This window comes from Bos indicus, chromosome 8, assembly GCF_029378745.1.
Source record: "Bos indicus isolate NIAB-ARS_2022 breed Sahiwal x Tharparkar chromosome 8, NIAB-ARS_B.indTharparkar_mat_pri_1.0, whole genome shotgun sequence".
Classification (NCBI taxonomy): domain Eukaryota; kingdom Metazoa; phylum Chordata; class Mammalia; order Artiodactyla; family Bovidae; genus Bos; species Bos indicus.
In genome coordinates this window covers 75,953,967-75,967,677 of record NC_091767.1, presented here as the reverse complement: position 1 = coordinate 75,967,677, position 13,711 = coordinate 75,953,967, and the positions used below count along the sequence as shown (strand labels likewise).

At 50.5% G+C, this 13,711-nt stretch overlaps 2 protein-coding genes across 2 annotated transcripts; one reads left to right on the top strand and one right to left on the bottom strand.

Annotated features, from left to right (window-relative positions):
- Positions 1–674: 674 nt before the first annotated feature.
- Positions 675–4,125, bottom strand: GALT (galactose-1-phosphate uridylyltransferase). The gene is made up of 11 exons (XM_019966458.2): positions 3,957–4,125; positions 3,500–3,669; positions 3,137–3,212; positions 2,998–3,046; positions 2,744–2,873; positions 2,537–2,593; positions 2,255–2,377; positions 1,846–1,978; positions 1,660–1,743; positions 1,129–1,283; positions 675–847 (listed from the first exon to the last, which is right to left on the bottom strand). Exons 1-11 carry the CDS (start codon positions 3,979–3,981, stop codon positions 767–769), a joined length of 1,083 nt encoding a protein of 360 aa, XP_019822017.1. The 5' UTR covers positions 3,982–4,125; the 3' UTR covers positions 675–766.
- Positions 4,126–8,421: 4,296 nt separating this feature from the next.
- SIGMAR1 (sigma non-opioid intracellular receptor 1) lies at positions 8,422–11,193 on the top strand. The gene is made up of 4 exons (XM_019966453.2): positions 8,422–8,705; positions 8,838–9,038; positions 9,172–9,264; positions 10,168–11,193. Exons 1-4 carry the CDS (start codon positions 8,555–8,557, stop codon positions 10,392–10,394), a joined length of 672 nt encoding a protein of 223 aa, XP_019822012.1. The 5' UTR covers positions 8,422–8,554; the 3' UTR covers positions 10,395–11,193.
- The last annotated feature ends 2,518 nt before the right edge of the window (positions 11,194–13,711 follow it).

Genomic DNA, 13,711 nt, shown 5'->3' with positions numbered 1-13,711 from the left:
CAAGGACAAAAAGCCACGTACACGTTCCCTGCCCGCCCATTCAGCCCCTGTGGGCTGGAGCAGAGCCAAGATGCAGCCACTCACAAAGCCAGGGTTCTGGCCAGCGGCCCAGGGCCTGGCCACTGACCACTGGGACTAGGATCCTCCTCGCCTGATGCCCACTAAACCCTCAGTCCCAGGCTTGGTGAGTTGACACCCTAGGGATGGTGCAAGGGAGGCTCTGGTTTTCCCTCAGCCAAAGATAAGAACAAAGGATTCTAAAACAATTTTAAACTGGGCTGCCTTTGTTACCCTAGGAGTAAAAGACTCTATAAGCCACACATGACATTGAGTATTAATTTTGTTCAGAGATTTGGGGCGAAGGAGAGGTGGGGAGGTCGCACTCTTAAATTTTTGCACATCTCTTGGAGTCACAGGTTCAATCCCTGGGTCGGGAAGTTCCACTTGGAGGAGGAAATGGCAACTCACTCCAGTATTCCTGCCTGGAAAATTCCATGGACAGAGGAACCTGGTGGGTTACAGTCCAAAGGGTCGCAAAGAGTCAGACACAACTGAGTGACTGAGTAAGCAAAAAAGTTGACAAAGAAGGTTGTGGCTGGAGCTATGCCTTCAGCCTTTAACCCCAGACCCCCAGGGGATCAGAGTTCACACTCATCTGGCATTAGAATATGTGATTAAAGTTTGAGAAGCATAGTTTTATTGATCCCACATCTGCCCAAATTCTAAGCCCTGGTTCCTCAGACAGAAGGCCCTGTGGTCAGCGTGGTCAGGCGATGGCTGCTGTCTCCCTGTCCTTCTGCCCCAGGCGGTAATGAACCTCAGGAAGTGCCCTTAGTCTTTCTGCAGCCTGGAAGGGGGAAAGGGGATAATTAGGGAGGGTAATGTTTGCCCAGAATGGGGTATGGAGTTCTGAATGTGAGAAGACACTAGACACTGGGGAGGGTGTGTGGGGCAGGGAGGTTGGTGAGAAGGACTGCTGGAATAGCCAGAGATGAAGGAGTTGAGCAGCTCTGGAGTCCCCAGGAATACCCAAGTTATGGGGGTTTTTAGGGTCATGATTGTTGGGATCCCTTGAGTAAACAGGAGAGAAAAGGGGATCCAAGGATCCAGGGTGTTCCAAATCCTGACCTGCTCTGGGGTGAGGTCCCTCTGGGCCTGGGCAAGCATTTCATAGCCAACCATGAACTTCCGGACTGTAGCAGAGCGCAGGAGTGGAGGGTAATAATGAGCATGTAGCTGCCAGTGGTCCCAGTTGGCTCCAGCCTCTGATCCTGTGGGAGCCCCTGACAAAAAGAAGGCAGAGATGGTTGGGAAGGGTCCTTTCTTAGTTCTTCAGCTTAGCTCCAGGCTCCTCCGTCCCTGGGACTTTCCAGGCAAGAGTACTGGAGTCGGGTGCCGTTGCCTTCTCCCCAAACCATAGCAGGTACCTGAAAACTACATCTTCCCGCATTCTCTGCCAGAGAGACAAGGCACCAGAAAGTGCACTGGGAGACATAGTTTCACTAAGTTTGCGTCTCCACTCTCAGTTCTGGCATATCTGCTCTGAATGCTTCCCCAGCAAGTGTTCCAAGGCCTACTGGGAGTTGCAGCCCACTAAGCTGGGACCCAGGAGCCCAGAAATGGCGTTGGGGATAGACATAGGTACTCTGGAAGCCTCACCGTGCCAGCCCATGGAGTAGGGGAAGGATGTTTCAAATAGGTTGTCATACTTGGTCAAGAGCTTCTTCATGATGGAGGATAGATCTGGAATCAGAGCCTAACTCTCAGTCTGGGGCACAGATGCTGTCCCCACCAGAGCCATCCCCAGCCAAAGCCTGGCCCCAGGGGCCCAGCTGGGAGACTCACCGTCACGCTCAGCAGGGGTCAGCTCAGGCAGCCGCCGCACATGCCGACGGGGCAGCAGTAATGTCTGAAAGGGCCACACTGCCCAGAAGGGGACCAGCACCAACCAGTGCTCACTAGTTAGGACCAGACGTTCCTAGGCCAACCCAATGGAAATGATGTCATCAAGGTGGGTGTGAGGAGGCCAGCAAATAGGTATGGGAAGACCAAAAAACCTATGTAGAAACTGATGGCTTCTCACCACCTCTGTCACTATCACCCTAGTCTAAGTCTTCATTATCTTTCTTTTAGCTTATTGCTGTGTCCCCTAGCAAGTCTCTCTGCTACTTCTGTTCTACCCTTCTTCACACACCTCTCCTTTTGGGGTGAGGTTAAGGGCTTCTTAGGGACACAAGATTTGGCTTTCTCCCACCTTCCTGAGCAGCTCCTGGCGGCCGTACTCCACAAGCAGGGGTTCTCCATGCTGACTCTGATAGGCCCGCTGACATCGCTCCTCACGCTGGGCAACATCTGGCAGGAAGCTGCTGGCCCACACCTGTCAAGGGGCAGTAGAAGAGCAGACAGATCCTTCACCCCCTGAGCCTCCTCATCAGTAGCATACTTCCTCTGGCCCTTCCCTTACTCCAGTTCCCCAATTCACAGTGCTGGGTTGGACTCAGCCCAGATGATCTATGGAAGCCCCTCACACTCTTACCTGGCAGTGGGGATGGGGGTTAGAACAGCCCATCATGGCTCCTTTGTTTTCAAAGATCTACGAAGTAGAAGCAGGGAGCTTTAAGCCAAAAAGACACCAAGTCAACCCCTCCCGACCACAGCCCATGGAAATAAAAGTGCCAATTCCCAGAACCAAATTTTACCACCCCTTCCCTGACCACCTAGTAGAGGGGGCAACCTCACAGACCTGCACCCAAGGGTACTGGGCACCCAGTTCCTCTGTGACTGAGGCCCAAGCATCAACGACAGCTCGGATTTCAGGGACCGACATGAGAGGCAGTGTCACATCCGACCAGGGGTGGAAGCACATGACCTTACTAGGTGGTGAAGGAAGGAGAGATGACATAGGTATAGGGCTTGCTGTGTTGGGGGTAGGGCCCAATCCTAGTATTCAGTCCAGGCCCCAGGTTGAAGGGTGTAAGAGTAGAAATTTATTGTTACCAAACTCCTTGAGCAGCCTCTGCTTGGAAAAGGGGGTGATCACTGGGTCCTAAGATAAAGGGGTATCACTCTATGCAGTAGAAGTCCCCCAACAAGGTACAACCTCTTTGCTCCCCAACAGCACCCAGAGCCAGGTTACCTGGACTAGGGGCATCAGGCTGCAGAGCTGGGAAGTCGTTGTCAAACAGGAAGGTGCCTTCATAGTCAGGATTCACCTACAGACAAGGATGGGCTAGAAGCCTTTGCTGGCCTATATCACCAGTCATCTGGTGGGTCCCAAGGTTATAAGTAGGTGGGGAAGGCCACTCTGAGGTCAGAAAGACTTGGTGGGATATGACCCAGAAGGAGGTCCACTCCCCCTGTGAGGTGAAGGGTTAGGGTCCATTCCTCTGTGGGGTGAAGGGGAGCCGTAAGGGAAAGGAGATGGAGCTACTCCCCCTACTCCCAACCACCCCCCCCCACCCCCCCGCCAAGCCTGCAGATGTAGGATTTAAAGACTGACCTCTCCATTGGCCCGTGTGGCCCCCGGACAGAGAGGGTTGTGGGGGTCATGGCGGGGTACTGTTGTCAGAGGCTGGTGCTCTACCTGCCCCTGCCAGGGACGCTTCATGCGGTGCGCTGACACCAGCACCCACTCATCTTGTAGCGGGTTGTAGCGGATATGCTGATGCTCTGGCGGCAGAGAGTCCAGATCAGTCACAAAGCTCTTCGCCCCCTTCTCCCCTGCAGAAGGCCCAAGCTCGGATGCAACCTCTTGGCCCCACCCTGCTCAAGAGCTAGAGGCCGGAGCTTGGGCGTTCCCAGCGCCAATTAGCCTGCAGCCCCAACACCGGCGTGTCCCTTCGCCGCGCGTGCCTGGACCGGTGGGCGCGCCGACCCGCGGGCAGGGACGACAACTTCCTAAGGAAGGGGAGGGTTCAGTTTCGCGTCCCAGCGAGTCCCGGCCGCCCTGCAGTTACCGCTTGCCCGGAAGGTTGTGGCCATGGCGTCCGCCTCTAACGCCTGCTGGCGCTGCTCAGGACACGCTCCGCGACGCGACTGGAGGCCACCGCGGGGTAGGTATCGTCTGGAACTTTGAGCCTGCTCACTTCGCCCCCATCGCCTCTCTGTCTCGCCCCGCCCCGGCCTCGATGATTGGACAGCCGCCAGCACGTGACATCCCGAGGGTCCGCCCTACCACCTGGGGGCGGGGCTCAGGACTGACTACCCCTACAGGGGGCGACTTTGATGATCCCAGTCTAGGGCCAAAGCCACTAACTATCCTGAAACAGCCTCTGTGAAACTGCTTACTACAGATCCCTCAGCTCTGGGATGCTTAAAAGACTTCTTTGCTGCATTAAGTCATTTGGTCATTCATTCAGCAAATATTTACCTACTGAGCATCTACCGCGTGCCAGGAACCTAGGCTCCATGTGGCACAAAAGGATGTCCATGTGTGCACAAGTCATAGTCTCAGCCCTCCCAGAGCTTACATTCTAGGATAGGTAAGGGTATAACCCTGGATCCACAATCACCTCACTTACCTGTTCAGTGACTCTGGTGGAGGAAAAGCAAGGGGATGGGATAGGGGGCTGTGGGGTTTGAGCTGCTTCACCTAAACCCTGGCTTCAGGAACTATTTGAAGGAATGGGTACCTCACTGTAACCATATGCTAGCCCCACCAGGCAGCAGAAACAGGTTTGGGGAAAGGGGGCTAACTAACCATATTCTCTCTGTGTGTCATATATACAGACACACACAAAGCACAGGAAGTGGCCAGGGTAAGAAGGCTGTAAGAAATCTGAAATTGTGGGGAGAATAGGACTATCAGTAGCTCCAACAACCATCTGGGTGAGGTCAGGGGTGTTTCCTTTGCACAATCCTGTCCCTTCTCCAACTTTTCCTTGGATTAAACCAGTTGGCTAAAACTAGAATAAACTTCAAATTAATTCCTCCCCTGGCACTTTATAGAGTCATCTAAATATTGCCTGAACATCCTCCCCATTTGGCAGTGGAGAACAGAGACCTCAAGGTCATCCAGAGGATAAGTGGCCAAACTGAGATGTGGACCCAAGTTCACAGGCTCTTCCTGATGCTTAGAAATGTCTCTGAGACTTCAGTGAGCTTGCCTTTCTTCCTTCCTTTCTTTTTTTTTTTTTGGCACACCATGCACAGGATGGTCAGTTCCCTAACCAGGGATTGAACCTGAGTCATGGCAGTGAGAGCCCAGAATCCTAAATACTGGGCCACCAGGAAACTCCCTCCGTGAACCTTAAGATAGAAACCTAGTGAGCTAGGAGCTGGGCAGTAGCAGGAAGGCCCCTTCCCCCAAGCCACACCAGGTCAAGCCAGGTGTTTTGCTGAGCTCAGATGTAAAAACTGGGTCTTAGGTCATTTACCTTATCTCTGCCCCAGACTGAAATCTAAAGCCCACCACTAGAGGGCACGGAGCTGAGAAACCAGAGCTTTATATATCCCATTGGCTGCCCATGAAATAGGGAGGGAAAGGGATAAAAAAAATCTGCTTTTTGTGGAAAGGGGATGTTGTCGGCTAACAATAAATATTACCACTACAGCAGCCACTGTAGCTGACCCCACAACAGTGTGCCCAGAGGGGAGTTCAGGATGAAGAAAAACAGGAAGGGTTTTGCGCTTTTTTAAAAAACTATTTGTTTATTTTACTTATTTATTTTTGGTCATACCACATGGCATATGGGATCTTAATCCTCTGACCAGGGATCAAACCCATTCCCCCTGCAGTGGAAGCACAGACCACTGGACTACCAGGCAATTTCCAAATATTCAGCCTTTTTTTTTTTTTTTTTTTTTGCCATAGCGTGTGGGATCTTAGTTCCAGGGCCACAGATCCAACCTGCGTTCCCTGCATTGGAAGCATGAAGTCTTAACTAATGGACTGCCACGGAAGTCCCAGCAATATATGCTTTGGTTACTGGTTTCTGTCTGACTTACTTCACTTAGTATGATAATCTCTAGGTCCATCTGTGTTGCTGTTATTTCATCCTTTTTTTATGGCTGAGTAATATTACATTGCGTATATGTACCACATCTCCTTTATCCATGTCAATGGACATTTAGGTTGATTCCATGTCTTGGCTATTATAAAGAGTGTTGCAATGAACATTAGGGTACTTGCATCTTTTCTCTTTTTAATAAAATTTTATTTATTTATTTTTGGCTGTGTTGGGTCTTCACTGCTTTTTGTTGTGTGGGCTTTCTCTAGTTGAAGTTAGCAGGGGATACTCTTTGTTGTGGTGCATGGGCTTCTCCTTGTGGTGGCTTCTCTTGTTGCAGGGCATAGGCTTTAGGCTCTCAGGCTTTGGTAGTTGCAGCAGGTGGGCTCAGTAGTTATGGCACCCAGGCTTAGTTGCTCTGCCACATGTAGAATCGTCCTGCACCAGAGGTTGAACCCGTGTCCCCTGCATTAGCAGGCAGATTCTTATCCAGTACGCCACCAGAGAAGTCAGCAAGCATCTTTTCGAATTATGATTCTCTGGATATATGCCGAGGAGTGGGATTGCTGGATTATGTGGTAGCTCTACTTTTATTTTTTAGGGAACCTACATACTGTTCTCCATAGTGGCTGTACCAGTTTACATTCCTACCAATAGGATAGGAAGGTTCCCCTTTCTCCACATCCTGTCCTGAATTTATTGTTTATAGACGATTTGATCATGGCCATTCTGACCCGTGTGAGGTCATACCTCAGTGTGGTTTTGATTTGCATCTCTCTAATAATTAGCCTTTCTCTTTTTTTAAAACAGTGTGTGCTGGAGAAGATTTCTGAAAGACCAGGTAGGGGAGCTGAAGACCTAGACAGTCCCAGAGGACTCTTCCTAAAACAGCAGGGCAGAGACCAGAGTTTTGGGGTAGTCCCTGCTACTTGGGATACTAAAGAATGGTCAATTCAGGAGTGTCACAGAAGCCAGAGCCAATACAAAAACATGTTCCCTCAGTCTTGCAATAACCCCTTTCTAAATCTTTCCCGTCTTAGTTAAAAGTATCTCAAAAAAAAAAAAAAAAAAAATAGTCCATCTTCCCAGCCTCTACTCTATCTGCACAGTACACTGTAACAAGTCTTTTGCTCTTCAGTAATCAGGATAAATAATCTTAGTTGCTGTAACAAACAACCCGCAAACTCAGTGGCTTAGCACCAGAGTCCACTGTGGGAGAGAGGAAGCGCTCTGTCCCATGCAACATTCAGAATTTTCTACTAACTACTTAACTGTATGTAACTATGATAATAGATAAGGCAAGAAGAGTGTGTCAATAATTTCACAGATTTTAGGAGCCAGACCTTGAAGTGGCATACATCATTTCTGCCTATACTTCTCACCTAACTACTGAGTAGATTGGAATATAATCTGGCTGCCCAAGAGCAAAAGGAATGGATTTGTGAATGTAAATTCACCTCTCTGCTACATGTCCCTCCTGAGAAACTCAATGACCATTTCCCATCATTTAATAGGACCACTCAGTTATATTTATTATAACAATATCAGTTATATTGACTGTGTTGACCTCTCATTCCATCATTCTCATGTGTGAGGCTACAGTCTTCCAATTCTCTTCTCCTTTATGTTTTATTTATATAACTAGCACATGACACCACATGCCAGACTCTAATTGCTTTGTAAATATTAACTGGTTTAGTCTTCATCACAATAAACTATGTACTTTTATTCAACCCATTTTACAGATGAGAAAATTGAGTTACAAAGAGTTTAAACAACTTGTCCAAGATCACACAATTAGTAGGTGGCAGGGGCCAGGTTTTTAATCCAGTCAGTCTTATCACCGCACTATGCTGCCTTTTTTCTGTTTCTTCTGCTTCTCTTCCTTTATCACTCCCCCGCGGCTGATAACCTTCAGTTGGTTTACAAGCCCCTCCTCTCACATTTTGTGCTTCTGAATAAAGAAAGAATTGTCGGCCCCCGGAAGACCCCACGCTGTGTCTCTCCTCCGTGCTTTTGCTCTTGGAGAAGGTCTCACTGGCTCACTGCAGTGCCCTTCCCATCGCTCTTGAAGACACTGCTCAAGTGTCACCGCCTCCAAAAGCCTTCCATACGTTCCCAAGTTGAAGAGCCTCCTTCCCACCTTCTGTGCTAACAAAGGCGGGCATTTACCATCACAAGTCCCGGAAGGCTCTGCTTCCGGGTTCACCTGCTTCACCAGTCAGTGAGCCCAGGAGGGGCCAGTCCATTCTGCGTTTCACCGCCATCCTCTCCTACCCCAAGTAGGACGGCAGTAGGAGAGACCCCTCCTAGAGGACCGAAGGCCGGCAGCTCCGAGGGCTTAGCCCCGCCCCCTCGCCTGACGCGCGCGGCGGCGCCCCGCCCCCTCGAAGCTCCCGGCTCCCCGCTCACGGAGAGATAATGGTTCAACCCGAGAGGCGGTGCCCCAGCGCCCTGGCAGTTCCGATTGGCCAGGGCGAGCCGTACCACGGCAGTGGCGGGGGAACGGGTAGTGGACCGCGCGCCGCAGACTCGGAGGCAGAAAGAGTCACAGCCTCCCGCCTCGGCAATCCCTAGCGCTGCACTGTGCCAGGCCACCCACTGGGATGTGTTGGGCCGTGGGCCGGCGGTGGGCGTGGGCCGCGCTGCTCCTGGCGGTCGCGGCAGTGCTGGCCCAGGTGGTCTGGCTCTGGCTGGGAACTCAGAGCTTCGTCTTCCAGCACGAAGAGATCGCGCAGCTGGCTCGGCAGTACGCGGGTGAGCCGGGGGTGAACGGGTGGAGGACCACGGGTTGGGGCGGGCCGGGCCGAGCTGGAGGTTCCAGGGGCACCGTTTCCCAGTTTCGGACTGGTGCTGGCCCTGACTGTGTTGTTCCTCTACCCCCGCCAGGGCTGGACCACGAGCTGGCCTTCTCTCGGCTGATCGTGGAGCTGCGGCGGCTGCACCCGGGCCACGTGCTGCCCGACGAGGACCTGCAGTGGGTGTTCGTGAACGCGGGAGGCTGGATGGGCGCCATGTGCCTTCTGCACGCCTCCCTGTCCGAGTACGTGCTGCTCTTCGGCACCGCTCTGGGCTCTAGCGGCCACTCGGGTCAGTGCTGGCGGCGGGCCGAACTGGGAGACTGGGGCTGTACAAAGGCCCATGCCCTCCTTTCTGCCGTTTGGCCAAGCCGTAGGATGCTACGGATACCCTGGTATTCAGTGTCCATTTGATTGTTCCTCAGGGCGCTACTGGGCTGAGATCTCGGATACCATCATCTCTGGCACCTTCCACCAGTGGAGAGAGGGTACTACTAAAAGTGAGGTCTTCTACCCAGGTGGGTTGGGTGACTTTGTCAGAGAGGTGGGTCTTTTCATTCTTGGGTGCCTGTAGTTGGGGGAAGGAGCCATGCCATGGAAAAGGGGGTGCATTGAGGGGCCCTCCACCTCGTTCCTTTGCCCTCCAGGTAAGCCACAGGTGGTTGGTGAGGCAGTGTTGAGGGTTTCTGTGACTTTTCCCCTGTCCAAGTGGAAACATAACTTCCTGTTAACCATGTCTGATTTTTAATCATCCAGTATTCCCAGCAGTTACTGGAGTCAGTTGGGTAATCAAAAATGCTGTCATGCCCCAAAGACGAGGCAGACAGTTTTTTTGTATAATGAAGCGTTTGGACTGCTAAGTAACTTTGGTGTTGAATGTTACAAGCATGCCAGGCATGGGATTTCCCTGACAGTCCAGTGGTTATGACTGCACTCCCAGTGTAGGGGGGCACGGGTCAGATCCCTAGTCGGGGAACTAAGATCCTGCATACTGCACAGCACAGCAAAAAAAAAAAAAAGTGTGGCAGACATTGTAATTGAATAGCTACATTTCTCAGAAAGCCTAGCAAGTTTCATATTCATCTCACCCTATCTAATAGGCCCAGCCCAAGTTTAGCTAAACTTCTTCTTGACATGAGTGAGGCTTGGGAATGCAGACTTCCATGGCTCCCAGACAGTGTTGCGGGGCCAAGTGAGACTTCCCCACTAGAGGACATGAGCCAGGTGATGCCACAAAGGAAAGTTCAGGAGTGGCCACCTTAGCCCCTTACCCAACCAAACCATTGAGGTAAAGCTTTTCCTTTCCTGAAGCTGCCTGTCCATTCCCTACCCCTAGAGAGCCTATAGGCCAGGGGTGGAGGTGGCCGTGGAAGGGAAGGGCAGGGCCCCGTTCCTCATGTGGTTGCTCCCTGTCCCACCAGGGGAGACAGTGGTGCACGGGCCTGGTGAGGCAACGGCTGTGGAGTGGGGGCCAAACACATGGATGGTGGAGTATGGCCGGGGTGTCATCCCCTCTACCCTGGGCTTCGCACTGGCTGACACTGTCTTCAGCACCCAGGACTTCCTCACCCTCTTCTACACTCTTCGAGCCTATGCCCGGGGCCTCCGGCTGGAACTCACCACCTACCTCTTCGGCCAGGATGCCTGACCAGCCAGGCCTGAAGGAGGACCTGTGGATGGACAGGAGCGGGCAGGCCCGCACACATCCACTTGCTGGAGCCCATGTGAACAGACAAGAACATACCACATGCAGATACTGAGTTCCTGATGTATGAGCAGGGACATACATGCTTATACAACCAAACATAGAGAGTCATGGGAACACATGAGACACACATTCAGATACTGAATCCTGTGTGTACGGCAGCATTCACACCCATCCAGAGAGGGAGCCCCACATGTACCAAGGGAGCCAGTCATGTTCCAACACACATCCCACAGATTAACTCAGGCCTCTCCAGAACCTCTCTGCCCCTAGTCAGAGCTCTGGAGTTAGGGATGGGGGTGGCTATTTCAAACTGCCTGGGTCTGACCCTTCAGCCCAGCAGCCATTGATTAGGGGGGATGGGGGAGAAGAGGGGCTGCCTTTGGAGGCTCCCTTCACCTGCAGCTATGATTCCCTTCCCCTTCATTTCCCATCCTCACCATATGCCTTACCCCTTTTTGTTCCCCTGCTATGCAAGTACCTTCATGGTCTGTCCCCTACCCTCTGGAGAACGGAAAATGCTGAGGTCACACCTCCCTCCAGGGTATGATGGGGAAGCTGGCCTCAGCCCAGGGCCCACTGCTGGGACTAGTACCTGGACAGGTGGGCCCAGGTTCAAGGGGCCGTCGATGGCCTAGAGAAAGCCTTTTCTGCGCACACACCCATCACAGCTTCTGGACACTGCCCTTGCTGCATTCTCTGTCCATCTGTCTATCTCTGTTAATAAAGACCTATTGAACAATTTCATTTCTTTTTGTGTCTGAGCAGCAGGAAAACCTCTAACTCCTGGAGGCCTCAAGAAGGTCTCTCCCTCACTGTGTGATTCAGTTTATGACAGCGGCTTTTTACTCAATACTTCAGTGTTCCCAGGAATCACCCGCAGGCTCATTGACTCTATAGATGATTATGCCCAATCCCCAGAGATCAGTTCTGGGTTGAGGCCTTGAGATCAGCATGTTTAATAAGTTTCTCTCCACCAAGGTTGAATGCCACAGTTCAAGAAATTCAAGGCTAACTGAGGTGTGTGTCTTCCTCTTGGTGTCTTGGTCTTCCCTCTGCTAGTGCTGTTCTGGGAACAGTCCTGGGATTCCTACTCTGAATGATCACTGGGTGGCAGTGTGCAGCCACTTTTGAGCTGTAAGGCAGCGTCATTCTCCATCTGCTTTGTACTAGGTTTCCAGGGTAGCATGTTCACCTCCACCCAGAGCAAGAGTTCTCCTCTCCAGTCTGCTTTTTCCAGGACCCCTTACTTCAGTGGAGGCTCCCAGGAGTGGGCATCAGGCACACTGTCTGGTGATGTCTGAGGTAGTGAGGGCTGGGACTAGGGTGAGATCAGAGAGGTGCCTGAAGTGAACACTCCCACAGGCCCTGCACTTGCCTCACCCTCCTACCTTGCTCTGAGGTTAAGCAAGGCTCATGCCTCATTTCTTAGCACTCTAATATATTTAAAATGGAAGAAACATGGTTATAAAAAAAGTCTTATACTAAAAATTTGACATTCTAATGAACAAAAATACAAAAGACTACATATATAACCATTGAGAACATCAAAAGTCTAAATTGGTCACAGAGAATGCATGTGAGGCCCAGGCAAGGTGGCCTCCTGAGAGTCCACCACCACCGTGTCAGCCACACCAGGCCCTGGCTGCAGCCTCTCCGTTTGGTCACAGGTTGCAAAGTCAAGCCTCAGAATTTCTCTCACCCTGAAACCCACCTTTGCCTCTAGGCTTAGAGCCCACATCTATTAGGGACGCCCCAGCTCCCTGTGTCATTTCTTTCACATAGGACTAAGCTCCGAGGCTCCTCCCCATCTCTGCTGCTAAGTCCAGTGGTTATTTCTTCTCTTAACTTAACACAATCTTAAAATGTTCATGTCGCTTAGAGGACACTACTCTTCCTTCTTTGCCTCCTTTGCTAGATCTAGCTTATTTCCTCAACCTCTGACTTCCCAGGTCTATACTGCTCTGAGGTGATTGCAACCATTTCATGACTTTAAATACCATCTAAGGAATCCCCTAGCCATCCAGTGGTTAGGACTTGAGGCTTCCACTGCTGGGGTCTGGGTTCAATCCCAGGTCAGGAAACAGATCCCACAAGCCACACGGGACAACTATAAATAAGTACTACCTATATGTCTATATACCAGTTATACTGAGATACAATTGATATGCAAGGTTTTATTTTAAGGTATACAATGTAATAATTTGATATATGTCTATATTATGAAATGATTACCACAAGTTAACATTCATCACCACACAGTCATAATTTTTTTCTTTTGATGAGAGGTTTCAAGATCTACTCTCTTAGCAACTTTCAAATATGCCATATAATATTGTTGACTATAGTCAGTATGCTGTACATTACATCCCCAGGACTTATTGATCTTATAACTGGAAGTTTACCTTTTGACAACTCTCATTTCTCCCCTGCCCCCACATTACCCCTGACCTCTGGCAACCACCAATCTGTTCTCTGTTTCTATGAGTTCAGTTTTTTGGGTTTTTTTAGAGTCCACATTTAAGTGAGAATGTATACCATTTGTCTTTATCTGATTATTTCATTTCACATAATACTCTCAAGAATGAATGGATAAAAAAAAAAAAAAGAATGAATGGATAAAGAAAATGTGGTATATATCTACAAGGAATATTATTCAGCCATGAAAAATAAGGAAACCCTGCCATTTGCAACAGTGGTTGGAACTTGAGGACCATCTATGTGTCTTGATGCGTCCTTTTTGGTCTCCTCTGAGCTCCAGATTCAGATAGTTGATTACTTTCATCTCCACTTGACCTCTTCACTTGGTCATCTAATTGGCATCTCAAAATGTTCAACACAAACTGATTTCTCTCCCAATCCTGCCCCTCCTGCAGTCTTTATGGCCTCAGTTAAGAGCAGCTCCACTTACCCAGGTGCTTTGGCCAAACACCTTGGAGTCATCTTGGATACCTTTCATTCTCTCACATTCTACATTCAAGACATCAACAGATCCTGTCAGATTTATCTTCAAAACATATTCAGCATCTTACCACTTCTTGCCATCTCCACTGCTACCACCCTGGTACAAGCCATCATCATCTCTCGCCTGGATGACTGCAATGGCCTCCTAACTGAGCCTCACGCTTACATCCATTGTGGAAGGTCAGAGCCAGACTCAACAACCAGAGTCAGACTTTCACTCTTTGCTCAGCCATTTCCCATGGCTTCCCATCTCATCCAGTCCTTTCACTGCCTCCAAGAACTTACTCCAAGATCCA